The sequence below is a fragment of the Spea bombifrons genome, chromosome 4 (assembly GCF_027358695.1).
Source record: "Spea bombifrons isolate aSpeBom1 chromosome 4, aSpeBom1.2.pri, whole genome shotgun sequence".
In the NCBI taxonomy this organism is placed as follows: domain Eukaryota; kingdom Metazoa; phylum Chordata; class Amphibia; order Anura; family Pelobatidae; genus Spea; species Spea bombifrons.
The window spans coordinates 102,049,750-102,070,474 of NC_071090.1; the positions used below are offsets into that span (position 1 = coordinate 102,049,750).

Here is a 20,725-nt window from a genome sequence, read left to right on the forward strand (position 1 = left end):
GTGTGTGTCTCACTGTGTCTGTGTGTGTCTTACTGTGTCTGTGTGTGTCTTACTGTGTCTGTGTGTGTCTTACTGTGTCTGTGTGTGTCTCACTGTGTCTGTGTGTGTCTTACTGTGTCTGTGTGTCTTACTGTGTCTGTGTGTGTCTCACTGTGTCTGTGTGTGTCTTACTGTGTCTGTGTGTGTCTTACTGTGTCTGTGTGTGTCTCACTGTGTCTGTGTGTATCTTACTGTGTCTGTGTGTGTCTCACTGTGTCTGTGTGTGTCTTACTGTGTCTGTGTGTGTCTTACTGTGTCTGTGTGTGTCTTACTGCGTGTGTCTTACTGTGTTCATAGCTTATTCAGTTATTGTAATAAATATTTTAGCCCATTTTTTAGCTGAAAATATTTTTTCCTTTTTTTTCTCCTCTAAAATCTAGGTGCGTCTTATCAGCAGGTGCGTCTTATAGAGCGAAAAATACGGTATGCACTCTGAAGCCTTGTTCATTTTGTTCACTTCTGTGCTGTGCTAATAGTTATTCAGGCCTTACTTATTCAAGCACCTCTACCAATGACGTAGGCTTGAATAACTTTATTAAACAGCACATAAGTTAACAAAATGGACAAGGCTTCGGAGTTTGTAGTTTGTAGAGGTCTGGCCCTCTAAAACCATTCCAATTTCTCATGTGGCCCCATGGGAAAATTAATTGCCCACCCCTGTCCTAGATGGTCCCAAGCCATTGCATGATGTCATGGGCCACAGTGATTAACTGTTTTAATATGCATCTTATTTATCACTTATTTGTTCTTAATATACTTATATCTGATGTATTCCTATTCAGAACAAAACACATTTTAGCTGGGACCCCACAGATGCGCCAAATGCACCATAATGGCACCATGACATATGGGGCTGGTTTTTAGTCTCAGTCCAGCCCTGTATGTCTAAATTGAAATAAAAGTGATATTTTATTGCTGAATTGTGGGCTATAACTTAATACAGAATAATACATATATATATATATATAATAGGTAGAGGCACACGGGCTGCCACCAAGCCGCCCTATGCAGCAATGTTTTATTGTTGAAACTGTTACTGTTAAATTCAGTTTGCGTACTAAAAAAAAAAATACAAATATGTGATTGAACATTTAAATAATTGTTTACATTAACTTATATGCTTTGACAGTCTCATGGTACTTTCATCACAATAAAATTTGGTGTATAATCCGGGTGCCACCCATACTTGTGTATTATGTGGGCATCACCTTTTTTTGGTGCTTGTTTTTGCATCTACGTTTGGACGGAACTTTTTCATGAAAAAAAAATTATTGCAAATTCTTTCGTGTTAGATAAATCCTACATTTTCATTGCAGAACAGTCACTAAACCTTTGGTGCAGTTAGTTTTAAATAATAAAAAAAATATATCCTTAATCTGCTACCTTCTTTCTTTGTCCGCATCGCCTGGTTCTGTCGGCAACCTGGTTCCGATAATACTCAAGTACCTAAAATTCTACAATTCTAAGTGTGTTCAGGGAACTCTATTAAGCAATATATGAATATTAACAAAGAATTGTTTTTGATAAATCTAAAAGAAATAGGCTTGTTCATATCCGCTGATATTAGCTGTGTATTTGGGTGTCCAGTTATAGATGAGGGATTCTTCTTCTTCTTGTACACTAGAAAATGTGTTCATGTTCTTCCGAGCTTAGAAGGTAAGGGAAAAAAAAATACGTTCAGTATATACTCACTGAATTTATTGGAAAGAAGCAGGTGGCAGCTCTTTTTTCCAGAATATCCGTGTCATTCTGAAGATGGACACAAATCTCTAGGTGGGATGTGTGAAGTGGCATAACCACGTCCCTGCTGCTAAAGCCTCTACCGGTACAACCCAGCAACCCACCAAAATCCCTTGCTTTTGTGACCATCTGCTTACCGTTACGTTTTCAGAAATAATTATTCTCAAGTACCTTTAAGTCTGTAGTCACCAACAGTTTGGTGCAATTTCTAGATTGGACACCCCAAGTGCCTTATTTTACATTTATTAGCATTGCACTGTAGTTGGCACTCACCAGTTATTCTAGTTGCACCTCCTTTAGAGAGTTGCATTTAAAACAGATTGTTATTCAATCTGTAGCCTCAACATCCCATCACTTCTTTTTTGGCAGCGTATGGCCACACATTTAAATAACCAGATCTCCTGCATGAGCGACAGTAAAGGTAAGCAGCCCATGTCAACTGGCACCGCCAACAGTGTTTACCGGTTAACCAGTCCAGGCCTACTTAGTGGGCATCTGAAGATACACCTGCCATTCATCTTTCCACCTATATAAAAGTTTGACAATCCAGTGCTTCAAATTCTATTAAATTCCTGCTATAAGTGCCAGTGTTGCCTTTAGGCAGGAGCAAATAGAGCTCCGCCACCTGCCCAAAGCTCACAAAATTGTCAGCTGAATTGTCCAGTAGAGACATTTTTTGCAGACAGCATTATATTACCTTCATTGACAAAGAAGTTTGCTGTATATTGCGATATCCACATGGCATTCACTGAGTGTGGATAGGCATGATCACTGCGCCACTGGAAGCGATTCACCTCTGGATGCCATTGCACACCGTATATGGGAAAATTGCGAGCTTTGGAGATAAGAATATGTATTAATTAGAAGAAATTATAATGGAGGCATTGCCATCATATAGACTCTATGGACCATGTATTAAAAGTTTTTTCTATAGATATGCGTAGTTGCTAATACCCACGAGCACATATTATTAAAGTAAGTACAGTGCCGGATTTGGGACTAGGTGATGTGTTCACCAAACTTAGATGTTCAACTCAGTGTCTTCACCCCAGTGAGTGTATCTGAAAGGAAGGTCTGGATTGGGGGTGCATAATGTATATTTAAAGGGACACTCCAGCCATCGTTACTACTCTCAAAGCATATGATAGCTGCAGGGTCCCTTTGAATTTCTTCCATTGGGGTATTCTGCAGACATATGATGGATGTGGTGCATGCAGGGATTATTTTAACCCGAGATGGATGATGGATCAGCTCACCTTCTATAGTCGATACAAATTCTACCTCGCTTTTGTCTCTGTTTGTAGAGAGGATCCGATAAAACGTAGACAACTTTTCATTGGCTTGGAAAACCTGAAAAATATTGTAAATAAAAGATAAGACGCTGAATAGAGATAAAAATCTACAGAACCACAAGAGAACATTCGGGGCCAAAGTGAGCCCTTCTTGCAGGAGAAGCGCTCCAAAGCTGGGCCTTCATTGTATGAGTTGATTCCATGACATGAAACGTTGCACCTCACCTTATCACCATAATATTCTCATGCATGAAGGTTCCATGCAGTTGTTATAATTGTCCTACCTATAACAGAAACATACAATAGTCTTTACAGTCTCCCCCTCACCTCAGGTGTAATGCCAAAATGATGGAAGTTTGCCGTCACATTTTCTCGTCTCAGGACGCGCAGTAATTCCGGGGAGGCATGTTGGAACATTTTACTGGAGGATATATCTGGATCAGCACGGAAAGGGGATATGAACAGTGTTCAGAAGAGATCAGAAACCCTTTCCTTCATGGATCTATCCAGATGCACAGAAGGAGAACCTGGTCTACCAACTAGAAGTCCATGGCATTTACTCTGACTGCAGCCCCATACATATCCTTCTTTTTGTGTGGTATGACATGTCAATAACATGGTGCTCATTCAAACACCATAAGCTCCTGATTTAGGGTCATCTTATAATATCTAGACATTTCTCATATTGTTACTAATAGATGTCCCCTAATGTCAACCTGGACAACAAAGTTGTCCCCAGTTGTTTCTGTATAGTCTTCATCCATCCTGACTGAAAAGCCCATAACCTATATTGTATGAACATCATTAATAATACAGAAGCATAGATATTAACAGATTAAAACCAGTGCTCACCATAAGTCAAGTTGAGGGGCAATGATATGTTGCTGGCCGACGTGGGTACTAGCAAGTCCTTTCCTGATGTGAGCGAGGTGAGGATCTGAAACCCCATACATGTTCCCCAAATTGGGAAATAATTACCAGAGGACGTGGCCTGTGAAGAGGAAAAAAAAGAATAAATAGAAGTGTGCGCATACACAGGAGGAGGCAACGAAAAATAATAACAAGAATTAATATATTTCTATATAATCACCACGCGTAGGTGTCTGAGGTGCAGGACATACAGATAATTTATGCTGTCTTGTAGGATGTTATTGTTCTAGAACAGATAAGATAAGATATAAATGCCTTACGCATTTTACGCAAGTTGGTACTTAACCATTAGACACACCTTTTCAGGTAAAACCCTAGGTGATACCTAATTAATATAGGGCGTAGTGAGAAAGCCCTAAAACATATAATTTATGTATATCATTAAAGTTTTTAATTGCCCATAATGATACAAATATAAATAATAAAATATTTGGGAAGCATTAAAAAAGTGCTGATCTGGTCCATTTGATCTGACCTTCAGCCCATTCTGATGGAATCTTTACTTTATAGCATTGTGATGAAGGAGAAGTTCAGGTTCTGCTGTTGGCAGCACTTTATCTTCTCTGTTCCTCACCTCGACTGCTAGTCTGTAAAATATTCCAGCTGTTCGGGCAAAGCTGGAGGCCAGGAGGTCAACGTCCCCTCCGGGAAACAGAACCCTTTAACGAAATGTGAAAAAAATACCTTTAAAGTCAATGGAATCGGTTAAAGTATTCTTATAACAAAAATCCAAAGAAAAGTGCCACCAAAATAGAAAAGCATTGACTTCAAAAGGGGCATTTGAAAGACTTTCTAATTACATACTGTATGGTCAAGTTCAGGACCTTCTTTGGGAGTGTGGGGAGGGGTAACTAGCATTTGCCCTCGAGCATCCTATTTTGTTATATTGTAACCCGGGCCTGATAAGATGGCCCAAGTCAAGTGGTGAACATTTTTTCCAAATAAGCACTAAGACAATAAGATTAACAAAGATTAGTATATAAATGATGAAATAGAAGAACGCCAATACTCACCCATTAATGGATTTGAAAATTCTCAAATATTCTTCTTCAGTTAAATTTAATCTGAAACAATGATCTGTGTTACAAGAATAGCAGGGCCAGCTGACTCCCCCAAAGACAGAAAACCAGAGCTCAGTGCCTACACTAAGCGATACAGCTCATCACAGAGGGAAACGTTATGTTTATTATTACTATGAACACATTTAAAGGGTCGACAACTGAGGTCCACTGGTGGTTCACGTTAACAGTTTTAGGCGCCGCCACTCAAGAGCATTAAAATTGACCAGTTATCACTGGTTATACTCACCGGATAGGAATAACCCTACAGCCAGCCGACTCAAGGAATTTAACATAGGAATCTGCAATGTAGGTTTTACCAAATGGGACGAAGGCTTCATCAGTAACCTCTTGAGCAACAATTCCTGTGAAAGCCGTGAAAAGGGGTAAAAGATTGAGTTTGATGGTTTAGTTTACTCAAAGCTGACGTGTAATTCCTAATTATAAATACATACAGGTTTCCCTTTTTATCTGTGTATTTTTATGGGGTTAAGGGAAGTTCCAGCCATCATATGCAGTTTAATGCATATTATAGATGAGAGGCCCCTTTAGATTTGTGGTGTTCCCTTTGCAATGGCATGCATCCCCTCATATGCATTTGCCCCTTTCCCCGGGTTATTTTCAGCCCAACAAGGGGGTTATACTTACTGCCAACTGGTAAGTACCGAGACCCCTCTGTATACATGTACAGAAAGTACTGCCATTGATTTAATTGGGAGCGCCTTCATCCTACCGATTGGCTGCTTCAAACATCCAATCAATAGCAAGAATGGTCAGATCACGGAGAAGGCAAGGAGCTGCAGCTTCTCCATAAGGTAAGTAATTACTTATGGAGATAATTATTAAGAATGCATATTACAAAGTGCCTTAAGAACTCTTCTGTGGTGAGTCTGCATGGGACATAAAACTGCCCCTTAACTGATTCCCATTTCCTTACTTCTTTTTATATACCGGTATATTAGTCCTAAAATAGCTGTTTGATGTATTTCTAATTTTGTATTTTTATGCCTGTGAGTAAAAAGTTTGTTTTTTTTGTTTTTTTTTGCTGATGGTGTCCACTATCATAGCGTACCGGTGACACTGTGTGGTTACTGTGGGAGAGTGCAGCTGTTTATACATATTAAAGTGGTGGACAAACCTGTTTATTTACAAATTCCAGATTGGAGCAGCAGTGTATTACGGCCTAGGGTGGCAGGTCCGGGGCTTCTACGCTGCTCAGTGGACTAGTTACAAGGGAGTTCTCTGATCACCCCAACCAGCCCATTCACACTATGGAGGACTGTGCCAAACCAGTAGATAAGAAAATAAAACATTCAGCCCATCTAGTCTGCTTGTTTTTTCCTGATTTAAAGACTCAGACCTTAATCAGTGTTGAGCTCATCTTAGATTCACAAAAGCCCATTTAGACTTTCATAGGAAGAACACTGCACATATACCTTACTACTGTAGCCATCTCCTACACAAGCCGCTTTCACGATGGTTTATTATTATTTTATATTATATCATGCAACCCTGTGCATTGGGCAAACAGGACGAATAAAAACAAAAGGGGAGGTAAGCCCTCTAGAAGGAGAAGTGTGCATTACACAAGGGGCGAGTGTGCAAGTGTTTCAAGCCGCACACATTTACCTGTGTAAGCTTCTTAAATACATGATGTTTTTAGGTATATGGGTAGAGCGATTGGAATAAGACAATGGGAGATACCTGATAGCGAAAGTGGGACTAAGAAAAGTGAGTAGTGGTTGGTGGGATGAGGGGAGTTAAGCTTAGTACCTGAGCATACCTGAGAACCGTTCGAATGGAAGAGCGCTGGCTCTGTGTAGCCAGTGCATGGAGGTTCTCAGGTATGAGAGGCTTTTTTAATGACTGGGGACTACATACTTTATACAGAATAAAGGGGCAATTGGATGGCCTAGGTGAAATCATTTGGGCATGAGCCTGAGAAAGCCTGGATCCTTACCTATAATTGGTCTTTCGTTAATCTTTTGGACCTCAGGAAGAGGAACAGCCATGCATAGGAGTGGAAGTAGCGAGAGGTAAGACAAGCGCAAGGGCATCTTGTTACCAGTCTTTAACTCCTAGAGAATGACAGAAATGGTACATGAAGAAAACATCATTTTGTGCAGAGAAGCAAACCTCTCATTTGAATCTGGATTTATCAAAACTCACAGAATAAGCCCAACACACTTAATGTGTTAGAACTTTGCAATATAATATGACCACAGGGACACAAAGATGCTTTTATGTTAGATTGAACTGGACAGTTGGTATCAATGTCGCCAGAGTATATTTCTAGATTTACTTGACTTGGAGAAGAAGAGGAGTAGAATGAAACGCTGGAGACAGTCTATGTTGGATGCGCTACCAAGGTCAGATTAAAGATCTTGAGGACCTGAAGCACTTCAAAAATAAATTGTCAACACAAAAAAAAACAATGGATGTGACTGGGCACGCAAGCTCATACAACATGGTGGAAAGCAAAGGGAGGCAAGTGAAGAAGAAGGAGGCAGAATAGCCAATCAGAGAACGCTCTGTGACCTAAAGCCCTCCCACGCTCCCGCCTGGTTGCAGATGGACACTGAGGGAGAGGAGCCGGCTCTGCACTGGGTTAATCAAGTAATGCGGATCCTCTCTGCTATCTCTGACAGTCCCTCGCATTAATGCAGAGCTCACAGGCAGCACCATTTATGACAGCAGATGAGCAGCTCAGGGGGCTATAAACCAGTGAATGTAATACAGGATGGGAGAATGAAGGGCCCCTTAACACTATGCTCCATGTGCCCCTTGTTTAATTCCGGCCTCATAAATATATCCAGTTTCAGATTTAAACAGCTGTTCCTTCCATGTCATCATTGCATTTCATGAGTGAAGCCGGTACTTACGTGCGGTGATATTATGGAGCAAATAAATAAAAAGGAGACCGATTCTGCACACAAATATCCAGTGATTTAGTAACAAGTACTTGCACTTGTGTGATGATAAATAATTACAGTCATCGCCGAAAGTTATAATTACTACCAGCTTCAAACTGGAAACACCCTCTCGGGACCCAGTGTTCCACCCCTATGTGTGTGTATATATATATATATATATATAAAAGATCTTGTTCAATAAAGAAGTATCTTGTGTACTGGGGTATATAACATTGGGGTATATACAATCCAAATGCAGCTGGGGGGCAAGTAATTACCCAAATGTAAAGAACAAACGTATTTTTCTACGCATTTGGATGGAAAAAAATACTTAATTATAAGGTAAAACTCATTAAAGTTCACGTGAGGGCTAGAAGGTGCCTCTAACTCTGTGACATGACTTTCAAGCAGTCATCAGCATTAACTACGCCTTATGCAGGGCCTTGCAGGAGAAGTCACTGGGGTCTACCCTTCGTAATATTTAATGAAGCCAAAAGCCGGCTCATTAAAGGATCATTTGGTAAAAACACTAAGTGGGAGGCAAACAGCAGATGTATGGGCAACCCAATATATAAACAATCCCGAACATGATCATGTATGCTGAGGTACGCATGCATTTCAGGGGCAGGTCGAGGTCAGGTAGAGCCCACAGGGCTGATATCCCAGCACAACACGTACCTTTTTGATATATACAGATTTGTGGCTACCTATGAGACAGACAGGCACGTGTTCACACAGAGACGTCTCCACATAAATACAAACACAAGCATACACACTAACTTCCATATGCACTGATGGAAAGTCCTACCTGGCTTCGGGATCCAGTGATTACTGGGACACATTCATCCTAAACCCTTCATTTTCCTTACAAACATTCAATGCCATGCAGCTCGTACGTTTACTGACAGTAACATGCGACTACAAAAGGAACTTCTTACTCTCTGATCCTGATGCAGAAAATAAGGAAGCTTCAGCGGCCATCACTGCTCATTCTCCAGCAATGGAGTCTGCCAGTGTCCCTGCAAATAGCACTGGTGGCGGAGAAGGACCCCCATACATCAACAAACAATCTCTTCCCGTTCTGTGTAGTAGATGATATATAAATGACATATCAGTAGGTAAAGCAGCAAGCGGGGGCGCCTTACCATCAGGGACCCTGGGGCAATTTTCCCTTCTGCCCCATTGTTAAATTTGCCCCTGTAAATTTACATTCTTGCTTTTTTTTCCTAATATATTTGCAGTAAATGTGGACAGACTATGCCATTTTTTTAATGGAAACGGATATAATGCAATGGCAAAAGCAGCACGTGCAAATAAATCTCACACACATACACATACACACACTAAGTAGGTATTTATGGTGCCCTTAGTCTAAACCCTGGATGCATCCACACTCATTATTAAATAAGCCGCAGCTTTTCCTTCTCATAACATAATTTTGCTATTTTCAGTATAATTATATAAACAGGTAAGACGTGTTTCATTTATACAATATACGCTGGTTAATAGATTACTGGTTACAATGTAAATCGGAGGCAACAGTAACTCATAGGACCGTGTTAGAAGCTTCAGACGCTGAAAGTGGCAGAAACTTCCACTCCCAGCATGCTTTGAACTCAAGTAACACAGCTGGACTGCTGCCGGTTTCTTATCGAGTACGTTCCATGTCTTACCTTCCAGGTCTCCGAGCGATCTGTTCTCCGTACAACGTTACAAGACGTTTGTAAGAAGTTCCAACAGCAGGAAGTTTTAAGCCTGGTTTTTTTTTTTTAAAGGGGAAGGAAGATTTTTATGTTTACAAAAAAGTAACGTAGAATTTGACGGCAGAGAACCATCGAGAATACATCTATTCTGCTGTAAAACTCAGGTCTTAATCAGCCATTGATCTTGTTTTAGATTCGGGAGCGATGTGCCTATCCCATGTTTAAATTCCCTCGCTGTATTAACCTCTACCACTTCTGATGAGAGGCTGTTCCATTTATCTACCACCCTCTCATGGTCTTGTGTTTTGTTTCTGTCTTCTCCACCTTACACCATAGGTAGCTAACTCGAAACAGCCGGTCACCGGTCAGGCCACGTAAAGAATCAGGCCTGATCAGAGCCGCGAACATCCGCTAAGCATTAATTAAAGGGGAGGAAGTGAAGAAGAGCCCTGTAACCAACCACCAACCATACAGCATGTATAACGTAGGAGACACAATGAATGCATGTAAACAATACACAAGAGAAAACAAAAAGACCAAAAAAAAACCGAAATAAATAAAATGAACCAAATAAGTTCAAGGGCACCCAAATTTCTCTTAGCAGCCATCAACAGCCAATAAATCCGCATGTTACAAACATTACAGGAAGCGTTTGCAACCCACCCCATCGTCATATCTGAAAGTCAAGTAAATATAGGCAATCATTACATAGTCTGGGAAATATAATTGGTGGTCTTTGTTGAAATAGTTGCAGGCCGTCCCAAGCAGTGTGTTGAAAGGTCACGTTTACCATTTGCCTTAGTTCAGCATTAAAGGTGTTAATATACGGTCCCCATAGCTCAAGATTTCCCCAAAAGTGGCTTCTATCCAATCCAGACAGAAAAGATTAGGATTAGAAAATTGCTAAAGTGGGACGTATCCAATATTGTAAAAAACATTTTTTGCTACCGCAATTACAATATGGGCCATTTTTGGGGAAATCTTGCGCTGTGTTTTTGTCATCCCAAATATCGCCACTTTGGGGGTTAATGGAACCCAAAAAGACTGGATGGGAGGGCATAGCCAAAAACAATGAAGGGAATGGGCCGCAGGGGACGTACACTTTGGGCAGTAGGAAATAGATGATTTTTAATGGAATATCTTTATAGGCGTACAGAGGCCCTTTATCACTCCCATCACTCCTTTATCGCTCCCATCACTCCTTTATCGCTCCCATCACTCCTTATCACTCCCATCACTCCTGTATTCCAATGGCAAGTTGTGTTCGCTGATCCAAGTTTAAGTTTAAAAGTCTGATCGTTAGAAAACCCTTTTACAGCTAGAAATGTCCTTGTTTTGCATGAAATCAGCTAAGTGACCCCAAACATTCAAACCGTAGTGAATGTATTATTTTCTTTTATTTATATAGCGCCAGCAATTCACGCAGCTCCTCTTATAGCTTATACATTCAAAGCGTGTGACAAAACTAGAATAGACAGACTAATACAAGCCCATACGCTAGGTATAGAGGGCCCTGCTCGCAATCTCTATTATTCTCTTTTCACTCGTTGGTAATAGGCTACCTTTGTTAAATAAATGTGAATTATTCCTAAATATTGATGAAAACTGCTATTAGGAAAAAATACTTACAGGATACCCAGTTGGACACCAAAACAAAGTAAAATCACATAGTTGCCCCCAGTTCTTACAAATATCTGGCATATGGTTAGACCCCATTAACACCCAAACTCGGGCCCCAAATAAATGCCCTGTACAGGAACCCCCTTATAAGAAAAAGCATATTGTGCAATAAATGCTAATGCCGGTTATTGACTATGGGTGCGCAGTGTACCCATCACCTTGATATACTTTATACATCTCTCCCCCATTTTTTTTACCTCTGGGCTCCTTCCTCCCCCAGAGGGCCAGCCGAGCTGGAAGGGTTTGGGCTGCCCTCTCTGCCTCCTTGCCCCCAGGGCTAGTCCGCTCCTGGGCAGTGTTCTCATGCCAACTCTCCAAACCAGTCAAATTCCAATAAATGGCTTATGGGTCCACATCGTTACAAGACCACCAGCTTAAAACCCCTGCAGATGTCTGCCCCTTTTTTATTTAATGCGAAATACCATAGGCTTTGTAAATAGATTTGCTTTTGCGTTTAACCTTTTTTTAACTGTATTGCTGTTTTTGTAAGTAGTTCCAAGACATTCTTGAAAATTTTGTGAAATCTCAGTAAAAACATTTCCTAAATAAACAAATCCACCGAAACTGTTGTAATGATTTTATGGACATCTTTTGGTACTTCTTTTTGTACGTTCCTGGAGAATAAAATAAATGACTTTCACGCTCGATTTTCAGATTTAAGGATTTGTGTATTTCTTGATGTAAAGAAATGAATCATTGTGTTATATTAGTGATAAAGTAATTGCATTATAAAAAGCCTATAAGGAAGGATGTTAGAGTGGACTAGTGGAACAGAGCATATTCAAAGCTTATCCGTACCCATCTGTATAGTCTATTTTTGGTCATGTTATAGATATTTCATATTCATATTGTCCATATATTGTCCTAAAAATTATTTAGTGATTTGTTTTTATTGTAGGAGGCAGGGTTGGACACTTGAAGACCAGTGGCCGCCTTTTGACATGTGTCATGGCCGCCTATTGACATGTGTCATGGCCGCCTATTGACATGTGTCATGGCCGCCTATTGACATATGCCATGCATATCCAGCTGGCAGCTCCACACTGCTGGAGTGGCAAATCTGGTCAGTATGGGAAGGTGTTGGCCGGCGGCCCAAAGGTTACTTGCCCGGTGTGCCAGATGGCCAGTCCAGGGGGAGTTACCATGTAGCTGGTATTTTATCAACATTAAAACCCTGTGATATATCCTCCATCATTTGAAAAGGCCAAAGAAGGTCACTTTTGTTTAATTGGGTTCATTAAAGGCATATTATAAACTAATCCTATATATTAAATTCATTAAAACTTTTAGAAATACAACTACTTTCAGTATAAATCCAGTATTGCAAGGGGTTACTGGTATAAACAATGACACAAGAGCATAAGGTTTAACCCTAAATTGATGGGAAAAAAAATACATCATACAATGGCAACCAAAGCTGCTCTACCCCAGTAGTCAGAGGGACAGCGGGGCAGTTGTCGCAAGCACCCCCTTAACCCCTGTATCTATTTAAGCTCCAGATGGGAAAATGTCAAGGGTTCTCAACGGGTTCAACAAACAACATTAATACGACTACGCATTGAGTTTGAAATGATGTTCTACAGGATAGACAGGTTTTCTACCATCTACTTTTCTTTATTGCCTGCATTATAATAATCCTTAATTATTACAAAATCATTGTTCACTGGTTCCCGTCGTGTGATTGTTCACAGAAAAAAACCAAAAACCCAACCTTTAGTTTTTTAAAAACCTGCATGATAGGACAATACATTATATATTACTTAATAGAGAATTACGAGTATCTGTTTTAAGACCTTTTTTAATAGTGTTTATTTTGAAAACGTTTATTACAGGATGTTGCAGCAATTATGTAACTATATATATATACCGGCATATATATTTATTTATATATATATATATATATATATATATATATATATATATATATATATATATATATATATATATATATATACACCGATCAGGTGAAGTGAATAACACTGATAATCTTATCATGGCGCCTGTCTCTGGGGGGGGGGATATATTAGGCAGCAAGTAAGCATCTCGCCCTCAAAGTTGATGTGTTAAATGCAGGCAAAATGGGCAGCATAACGATCTGAATGACTTTGACAAGAGGCAAATTTTGATGGCTAGGCAACTGGGTCAGAACATCTCCAAGACTGCAGCTCTTGTGGGGGTTCCCAGCCTGCAGTGTTCTGTACCTGTTAAAAGATCCGCGGTGAACCAGCGACGGGGTCATGGGCGACGAAGACTGGCCCGTGTGGTCAAATCCAACAGATGAACTACTGTAGCTCAAAGTGCTGAAAAAGTTACTGCTGGTTCTGATAGAAAGGTGTCAGAACACACAGAGCATCACAGTTCGTTGTGTGTGGGGCTGCGCAGCCTACAATGGGCACGTGACCATAAGAACTGGACCACGGAGTGATGGAAGAAGGTGGCCTGGTCTGATGAATCACGTTTTCTTTTACATCACGTGGATGGCCGGGTGCCTCACTTACCCGGAGAACACGCAGCACCAGGAAGCATCCATGGAGTCCTCACTTCGCAACTTACAGGACTTACAAACCTGCTGCTAACGTCTTGGTGCAGATACCACAGCACTCCTTCAGAGGTCCAGTGGAGTCCCTGCTTAGATGGGTCAGGCCTGTTCTGGAGGCAAAAGGGGGACCTACGCAATATTCGGCAAGTGGTCATAATGTTATAGGTATTCCGTGTATGTATAATGTATTGTAAAATGTGTAAAATATTTTAGAGTGAATATATAATAGTATCCTGCGTAGACTTAATGTAAGCCAATTACAGTGCTCCATGAAATATCAAGAGTTTCAGGGAATAATAAAATAATTTTCCTGCATAGACATTCATTAGCCAGAGTCCAGCTGGATGATTAAGACTGAGGCTTTCTTTTGTTTAACAAGCAGTATGATAAAAATACATGGCAAACACATACATATACCAAGTATTCAGCTTGTCAAAAACATATTCCTCTAAAGCACATCTTAAAAACATGCTTGTGGCATTTGTATTGAAATGTGAAATTATCATTCCAGAGTCCAGTGATCTTTGGCTTGCGTGTAACTGCTCAGCCATGTAAACCTCTGTGATTGTGCGTGGCCTACTACTTTATGACTGAGCTGTTAATTCTAGAAGCTTCCACTTCACAATAAAAGCCCTTACAGCGGACCGGGGCAGATCTAGCAGGGCAGAAATTTAATGAACTATGTCTATGGAGATGGCCGACTGGCCTAGCCTGTTAGCAATGGGTGCGGTTGAAAAACCTAAACTTAATAACTAGGAAAAGTTTAACTTTCCCCTAACCACCCTTTATGTATCTCCTCATAAATAGATCCAGGTCAACAGATAAAGTTTGTGTAAATCGATAAGCAAATAAACTCTCTTTTGAATCACTTACGTAATACGGTATTTATTTTTTTAATGGGACTTCCTCATACTGGGTCACATCTCTTTCGTATTGATGAATAGTAGGGTAGAACACTATATTCTGTTCCTGAAAAGGGACTTCTCTCTTTACGCAGCTTTTTAGCTTTGTTGTAATGTTGCAAAACCATAAAAAAAACCTGTAAAGACTTAACATTAATTTTTCATGACTTAAAGGCACATGCTCTTTAATGCATACAATAGCTGCGTGGTCCCTTTCAGTTTTTATGGTGTTCCTTTTTTTAATGAACTTAATGAATTCTTTAATAATAATAATAAAAAAATCTGATTTAAATAATTATAAAAAAAAATCCTATTTTTTTTTATTAAAAAAAACAAATCACCGATTTAAATCCGCCCCGGTCATCCACATACACAACAGGGTAAGTAATGTAAATGATGGTCTTACTTTGTCCCTTATCAGAAACATTTAAACAGAACTAAAATGCTGATGAGGTTCTAGTACATTTGTTTATCTGTAGAAATATTGACATGTATTTTATTCTCTTCTGTTACTAACAAAAGACTGGAAGACGGTGGAAGAACAAAAGGAAACAAATTATTACAAAAACATTCTTTATTGATTATGGAGTGTAATCATTTCACACATAAAAGCCATTCGATAAAATCAAGTCGAGGGAAGGAAGGTCAAACAATACAGAAATAAAAGTACATTTGTGGACAAGGTAATCATTCTGCCTAATAAAGAACTGTAGAAAATACCCTTTAATATTTCTCTAATCACAGTTGATTTTGGATTCTACAAGTTTCTGGTAAGTGTAAGCGATCTATTCAATGTGAAGAACCAAGTCACGCCTTTCTAGTGTCGTATTAAGTGGCGCATGACCAAGACACCCCAGAGGATAGTATGTTGAACATATTATTGGCCCGTGATAGGCTTGTGGGTGGGATACAGGCCGAATAAGTATAGAACTGGGTGGGTTACGTGTAAAATATGTTGGATATTAGACTAAGTGAGTGAGGCACAAATGGAAGTGGGCAGAAGTTAGCCACACCCATATGTCCCTAAAAGGTATGTGAAACAACTAAAAGCAAAGAGCCCAAATATTAAGCCACACCCAAAAAAGCCTGTGGAGTACAACAGAAGGTAGGCAGGGCTCACCTTAAGCCACACCCACATATCCCATAAAAGGACTGAAAAGCACAACAGAAAATGGGCCGGGCTTACCTTGAGCCACACCCACAACCTAACAAGGAAAAGGTCTGAGTGTGCCATATGGTACTCCATCCCTGATTAACTCTATTGTATATAACGGCTTCTCCACCAGAATGTCTCTCTGTCGCTATGCTCAGTAAAATATATATGGAAGCTCCAGAAAATTCCAGACATTAACACTTCATTAACTGTATAATAAAATAAAGTCAATATTTAAAAAAAAATCTCTTAACCTTGAATATGTACAATTCATTACCTTGCCTCACAAAGAGGCTACAAATGATTCCCGTCAGTCAAAAAGCGGTGAAGGTATATTTGATGACATAACTACATCCTAATTTTAAATTATCTATACTGTAATTAGAGAAATATTGCAAAAGCGTTATCGAAACATTAGTGTCGTTGATTTTTTCAAATTTCTTATTTAAGAGTATATAACGTATAGGGAAAAAAGTGGTTTTTCTTCTACAGCAATACATAAAGGACTGATAACACCTTAAATATAAAAGTACGTCATATAAAGAGAGACAAGTTCAAAGTACGTAAAAGTTACAAATTGCAGGCTCCGGATTATTGCTGGAAAAAAGCCCTAAAGAATAAAAAAAATAAAAACCCCAAGCCCAACTGAAATCGGCCTCCCGGCTGGGTAAAGTTCAATACACCAGTCAGAATTCAGATAATGGACCTCGATAAGATAAGTAGCCGAATGAGCAAAAACAAAAAAAAAAAGGTTGCCCGCTGACAGAAATTCCTAAATGTCTTTCAAGGCTGAAATGAATGACAGGATCACAGTAACTTTAATCCCATTCACCCCATGATCGCCTTCTGACACAGGGTGGACTGTCTGTCCACTGTGAGTAATGAAAGCTCATTCATGAATTCAAGGTACCACACTTGCCCATTTATATAATGCACTTAATGTTAATATGGCGGCACACGTGGGTGAAATAGATTGCGGACAGCGAGGTAACTAGTAACATATAACCGGGGGAGCTGGCATTAGCTGAACCCCAACTTGGGGTGGTCTGGCTAGTCGTGAGCGCAAACCAGAGCAAAAACCGCCTCAAAGATGGAGATTCTAGATGGACCCTCCATAAAGAAAGTCATTAAATGGCTCAGGACCATCACCCATGACTCTTACACGGACCAGGCAAAGCTGACCCATAAATTCAACAGATGAATGCAATGGGAAGACGTTACAGATGACGAAGGACAAGAATAAGCTGAAAGCTCGGCGCTCATTGCCTATTGGAGTTCTACTGAGCATGTGCAAGAAGCATACTGTGGTATGCTCACCGCTTTTAACCGAAGCATGTAGTGGAGGAGATATACGAGACGGAAGTCTGATAACTAAAGAATGCGCGCACCGATTAGCATGCGGTAAAACGCACTGGGGTTCATGCCAAGCGGCCGCTAATATGCATCTATCAAACTAGGATTAAAGTGCTCGTTTAAAGTTATAGTTCATTTTTACTCTCTCTATTGTAATCGTGCTACAGAATCGGACGGCGCACTATAAATATAATTTATTATAATTGCCATTCGTTTATTTTCGTCAGGGATGACAACATCGAATTCAGTCTGTATGCTGATAAACCAGTTCGAATACAAACAAGCCCGTTTACATCTGCGTCTCTCTGCAACTCACAGCCTCATTCTCTAAGTTGTTATTTCTTTTCTGCTGTAAATTAAATAAAATATCCATAATGTTCATAAACATTAATCAATGTGGTATTTAAGGAGCTATTACCCCAGATCTAAGCAGTGCAGTGTACTATTCTACATAACTGTTTTAATGTAACGGATTTAAAAACTCTTATCTGTCCAGCCCAATATATCTCAATCTAGTTTCCTTCTACAATGGAGGTTTTTTAAAAAAAAATAAAAAATAGAACACAGTTATCAAGCAAAGAGTGAAAAGAGGTCCTATCACCAGAGCAACCAATGGAATGGGTCCATCCAGCATGGAATAAACTTTGGATCAGAACGCCCTTTATAATATCTTCTTATATGTTGCGAAAAAACCCCTAATTACACTATTCACATTTACTGAAGTTAACGTAGATCCTAAAGAACCATGATTTATACAGTGGAGACCTCATTCCCATTCCGTCGATGATTCCAGAGTTAAGTAGGAGAACCTCCCGGCATCCAGACATTCTAAATGTCTTGAACTTCCTTAATTTTTGTAAAATAATATTTGGGTATTTTTTTTTTTTTAACCAAGATGTTCAAGCATCGAAGCTAAGAAACATGCCACCAAAATAATGTTTAATATACTATTTTTCACGACCCTGAGGAAGACCTTTTGAAAGTCGAAGCGTTATATTTAATCAATATTTCATTTAATTTGACTATTGCTGTGCAGATTTACTGGTTTATTCCCCTCTGCCTACATATAACATATTTTATCTTTTCACATTTTGTGATATGGAGCCTTTGGTAGATGTTAATACCTTTCATTGGGACAACATAGAAGAAGGTGCACTGTTGCCCCAATAAAATGTTCCAGCTTCAACTGAAGACTCCACTTTGGCCGATATGTCTATAGCCATTTTTCTTAAGTTAAGCATGTTCTCCCTCGTTTAGACTTTTGTGGGAAATTTTTTGGGCACTGTCCCACTTTTAAGGAGACGAGGATCACGGGCTGGTTGGGAGGGGAACCTCTGATCTCCTCTGATCGTCCGAAGGAACTGTAAAAACAATGGGGGTATGTTCTGCTCCTACTTTGCCTTCTCGTAGCGCTAGTGTCGCAAGATGGATATTTGGGTAAGGCAGCGTGTGGCCGTGACTCCGTCCACTTCTGGGCCACCTTTGGACACCTGAAATATTGGTGGGTATTCACGAACACTGTTTAGGGGACAGTTTCTCCGACTGTAAAAAGAAAAGGCGATCAAAAATAACTAAAGTTGCAGCGTATGGGAATTTCCCCACCCGAGAGATGTTTGTATACCGTCAGCAAATACAGCCACGTTGCTATTTGTAAGCAAAAAAAAATAATCCTGTATTTCACAATCCAAGTAGTCAACAAAGAAAGTTAGTCAATTTCCAAACATACATTCATAGTAGACAACTTCAAGTATATTAAAATCTCAATAACAAAATAAGACATTAGATGCTTTACAAAAGAATTGTTGAAGGAAACTCATTCTAAAATGCAACAAAATCATCATTATTACGGCAGGGACTTTGTTCTATACACGAAAAATGTAAAATTATTATTTTTTTCTAAAAAGGGTATGCAGCAACACAGAACTACAACTCCCACCCTAACGCTACCAGCCTGAGTGGTAACTCCCATCATTCTCTGTTACCTTAGCGGAATGTTCAGCGCTGGAAATATAAGATGTTCTAAACATTTTGCCAACGGAAAATGGATGAAATATGTTTTCAGAAGGTGTTAGGAGTCGTAGATCCTCAGTGACTAAACAACTAGGGAAATTTTAACCACTACTTATTATCGTACCCGGGTTTGTCCCCTGCAGATCCCCCCCCCCACGAGAGAAGGGAAAGGGTTGGAGCCAAGATGGCCCTTAGCCCTGAAAAATACAAAGATGGGGCTATGAGCGAGTGGAACCAAGGGGCCAAATCCATCGAGTTGCCAGGTGCTTTCATTGTGTCTACCTGTGGCAGGAGATACGTCAGATGTTATTAGGACAATTCTGGTGCATGTGTCTAGATATAGAATTTTAATAACTGAGAACCACTAGATTACTCCTGCTGGTTTGACTGTTCCTCTGGTTGCTATAGTGATAAGACCGATTGCGCTCAGGATCACCCCTTATTAAATAACTCCTAATGAGTGTTACAAAGTCTCGTCTCTAACACCTTGCTGATCACTTCTTATTAGTTCTGGAAGGTAAAATTATATACAGTTGAATAGGCTATGCTGTCCTAAAGCCGCGTATTATAGAGATTAGTTTTGATTGATACAGTGTTTAAATATGATGTAACAGGTTGCATCATCATACTTCCCCTTCCATCAGGAAAATGTATACTACCCCCTGAATATACACATACATCTAAAATATTGGATACAAACTGCCAAACTGAAAAGTAATCAGATTCTCTTCCTTTGGCCCAATTTTAAGGCGGTGGTTTTTGCCGTAATTCTGGTACTCGCAGGGGCTCACATTCTGAACAAATACGGATCCAAGAATAAAAGCCTAGAAAATTTCCAGCTATTTAGACACGTAATATTTTAGTGATTTCATCCCTATACGTATTATTTTGAACCTATATATTATCACACAGGATTTGTTTCGGACATCCTTCTCTTCTAGATAGTAACGGGAAACCGCTGGGGATATTCTTCACGTCCAGCCACCCAAGCCTTCGTGTGTAAACAAGCGATGGTTTTGTGTTTACCGTATCTTCGTTTCATTGACTTGCAAGCCGAATATGAAAACTTCAACTCGAAAAACTCCAGAGAGAGATGTGCTCAGGTCTCTGGCGTCAGCCATGTCTGAGTGAGGCTCACCGCAGAGTTCCCAAAGCTGGGTTGTTATAAGGCATTTTTATGGCTGTGTTTTTCAGTAAAATGGTAGAAAACGGTGAAAAGGAGGCACTGGAGACGGAAACGAAGAGAAGCAAAGGAAGGGCCGCTCGCACGTATCTGTGTTTGAGGGGCTGTTGGGATTTGCAGTGATTAGACCCCACATTTAAACCAAGAGGTCTCTATTTCACTACTGTGGCACAGGTGTATATCCGCGGCAGAGAAATCTCACTTGGCCTTAGTAGTAAACGCATCTTTTTT

The 20,725-nt window shown here is 39.9% G+C and overlaps 1 protein-coding gene across 1 annotated transcript; it reads right to left on the reverse strand.

Moving 5' to 3' along the window:
- Positions 1-1,041: 1,041 nt before the first annotated feature.
- On the reverse strand, positions 1,042-9,700 carry LOC128490927 (gamma-glutamyl hydrolase-like). Its single transcript, XM_053463075.1, has 10 exons — positions 9,645-9,700; positions 7,020-7,137; positions 5,310-5,424; positions 5,015-5,065; positions 4,576-4,660; positions 3,924-4,062; positions 3,399-3,505; positions 3,036-3,129; positions 2,477-2,614; positions 1,042-1,687 (listed from the first exon to the last, which is right to left on the reverse strand). Exons 2-10 carry the CDS (start codon positions 7,114-7,116, stop codon positions 1,569-1,571), a joined length of 945 nt encoding a protein of 314 aa, XP_053319050.1. The 5' UTR covers positions 7,117-7,137; positions 9,645-9,700; the 3' UTR covers positions 1,042-1,568.
- Positions 9,701-20,725: the final 11,025 nt, after the last annotated feature.